General features: G+C 40.8%; 1 protein-coding gene across 1 annotated transcript in view; it reads right to left on the bottom strand.

The window, feature by feature from the left end:
* LOC123522334 (hornerin-like) overlaps positions 1–2,587 on the bottom strand; it is a 7,448-nt gene extending 4,861 nt beyond the window's left edge. The window contains exons 1-2 of the mRNA XM_045295676.1: positions 2,447–2,587; positions 133–940 (exon numbers count right to left, since the gene is read on the bottom strand). Of these exons, the coding sequence (XP_045151611.1) occupies positions 133–940; positions 2,447–2,584 (946 nt within the window). The 5' untranslated portion in view covers positions 2,585–2,587. The remainder of the gene's footprint in view (positions 1–132; positions 941–2,446) is intronic.
* Between the last annotated feature and the right edge of the window lie 438 nt (positions 2,588–3,025).

Raw genomic sequence — 3,025 nt, 5'->3', positions numbered from 1 at the left:
GACTAGAAGACTGACCAGAGACCGATCCTTGTTGACCATAGCCAAATGAGTGTCCTGAACCAGAGCCATGCTGGCTGTGGCTTGAAGACTGCCCTGAACCAGACCCATATGGACCATAGCTAGAACACTGACCTGAGCTCGATCCTTGCTGGCCCCAGCTTGATGACTGGCCTGAGCCCGATCCATGTGTTTCTTTTTTCCAACCCCCTGAGTGACTGATTGAACTGGATCCTCGTGTTCTTTGACTAGAGGATTGTCCTGAATTTGACCCATGCGTTCTATAACTGGAGGATTCACTTGAACTAGAATGATATCCTTGTTCTTCACAGTTTTGTGATTGTGATCCAGAATTTGACTTCGGCCATTCCTTTTGACTAGGCTGACTTGGGCAAAATCTGTGTTGCCCACAGCCAGTAGACTCATTTGAGTCTGACCAATGGTCTTGTCCTCCACAACTACCTGAACTAAACTTATGCTGCCCACAGCCAGTAGACTCATTTGAATCTGACCAATGATATTGCTCTCTACAGCTCCCTGAGCCGAATCCACTGCCCTTGGAGCTTGACTCTATCTTTTCCCAAGGGCTTTGCCTGTGTTCAAAATTAGAGAAGTCATCTTGATTCTCAACTCTTCTGGAGCTGGACCCAGCCTTGTGTCTAATACTTCTGCTAGAGCCTTTGGAATTCCAACTCGAACGACTGGATGATGATTCTTCACCGTTCCCCTCCTCTTCTGTTTCTCTCTGTTCCTCTTGGTGCTGGTAACCATGGTTTCTCTGATTTGACCCTGAAGCTTGGCAATAATCTTTGCCAATGATTTTATTACAAGCCTGAGCCAGCTTGAATATCATCACAAGAAACTCTGTAAAATCCACTTTCCTATTATGGTCTCGATCCAGGCTTTGCATGATGACATCTACAGTGTCTGGATCATCTGGATTCTGTACAGGAAAAAGGTACAAAGGGCAGCTCTGTCAGTATGGCTGACATAGTTGGCTAACTAATGAAATGAAGGCTCTAGAAATATAAATGCTTGGTTTACTTAGATGGAGCTAAACCACACACTCTTTTAGGACTGCACTGCATTATCCTAATCAGAAAGATAATATGTACTGAACACAAAGCAATGTGTAATTAATAATGCACCAAGAAGGAGATATAACTAGAACATCTGAAAAAAAGTGGACTGCTTTTTTTGATATGACATGGGTCAAATGGAAATGATTTTCTAGTTATAAATAATAATTTGCCTCATTAATTACACATGACTTTTCTGTACTGGTCCAGTTTTCACAATTCTTCCACTTATTCATTCATTTACGTATTCAACAAAGATTTATGGTATACTCACTAGCTGCCTAGCATTGTGCTAGGTACAGTGGATAAAGCAATGAACAGTCTAAACTTGCTTCTTGCTAAAAAGGAACTTAAAATTTAGTGGATCAGGTACATAAGCTTAACATTGAAACTTACTGTGATAAAGTTTCTGTCACTTCAGAGAGGATGCACCACCATTAGAGGGCATTCAAGGAAGACTTAAGAGAGGAAGTGACCATTTTTGAAGGATACATTAGTATTTAGGCAAATGAAGGGATAGGAAGGGAGGGAGAGGGGGCACAAGATTGTTCCAAGTAGAGGGAATGAGATGAACAAAGGTGTAGAGGAAAGAGAAGGTATCTCTCTTTCAGTGTCTCTTAAGAGGTCCAAATCATGCCTTATGCCATTATAAGGGTTTTTGGATTTTATCAAATGGGCAGTTGGGAGTGATTGAAAGATTTTGAGCTGGAAGTGATGCTGAGATTAGAAGCAGAAGGATACCTGAAGGAGAGGACTACCAATAGTTATGGAAAGAAATAGGCTATTTCTCAACTAGACTGTTGGTGTGTTAAGTGGAGATTGGAGCGTAGTGCTGCTTGCTAACAAGCAAGAAATCAAGAATGACACTAGTTTTCTGCTTCAGGCAACAGAAGAGGGGCAAATTTAGAGAAGAAGACAATAAACTTCACATCTGTCACACTGAATTTATGGCATCTACAGGAATTGGAATAAAAATACTCTGTATGAAATTGGAATTAAGAAACTTGAGCTCAAGAGCTATATCTAAGCTCTCAAATATATCTATAACTGGCTTTTTAAGCTAGTGGTGACTGTATTTTGTGATTTATAGTCACAATGCTAATTTCCTGAATTCAGAAGCCTTACAGCACCCAAATCTCAGACATGAACAGTGGACACGATGACCCAAAGGAAGACAAAAAGGAGGAAGGAGCCCCCTGTCCTATAGGGTTGCTATGAGTTGGAATTGACTGATAGGGGTGAGTTTACTCTGGTTTATCTCTATCATCAGGCAAGGACAGTCCTTTAGGAAGTTTGACATACCCTACAAAGGGACAGGATGAGATGAAAGGGAATTTCTATAGTCTTTAGACAAGGCATGGAGTTTTTACCTTCAGAATTTGACGAAACTCATTTTCCAAAAGTTCTTTTAGCTCTGCTTTGTTCAACATGCTACACTCTTCTTCTTGGGTAGCATATTGATAGTAAGTCTCGATGGTAGAGACAATGCTTTGTAGCAGTTTAGACATCTTTTTGCAAATTTAAGTTAACCTGAAAGGGAGGGGAAAAACAAGACACCTCTTATTATTATTAATTTCTTACATCTACAAAAAGATATAATTATTTGTAAGAATTAATCATGCATGACTGATTCCATCCTTTTGTAATCAAGAAGCAACCCAGAGTTGAATAACTTGTTCAAGTCACGCAGTAAGAGCGTGGTGAAACTAGGAATAAAATTAATGTCACTTGTTCCCATTCCTGAATGAATGCAGGACCTGTCCATTTCAACTTGGAACTCCCTGTGTGTGCCAGCGATAATGTTTTGAGCTCTGTTTTGAAGCTATTGGGATCCTGATTGTGCCATGTCACACTTTCTTATTTCCTTTCCAGATCACACCCATTACACCCTGGGTTAGGCATGGGTGGTGGAGAGGTCGGGATATGGGCCCAAGATCTACGTGGCAGGC

Source organism: Echinops telfairi, unplaced genomic scaffold (genome assembly GCF_000313985.2).
Source record: "Echinops telfairi isolate 266 unplaced genomic scaffold, ASM31398v2 ScPeMD7_5805;HRSCAF=6673, whole genome shotgun sequence".
Lineage (NCBI taxonomy): Eukaryota > Metazoa > Chordata > Mammalia > Afrosoricida > Tenrecidae > Echinops > Echinops telfairi.
This window is presented reverse-complemented; position numbering and strand designations above follow the sequence as displayed.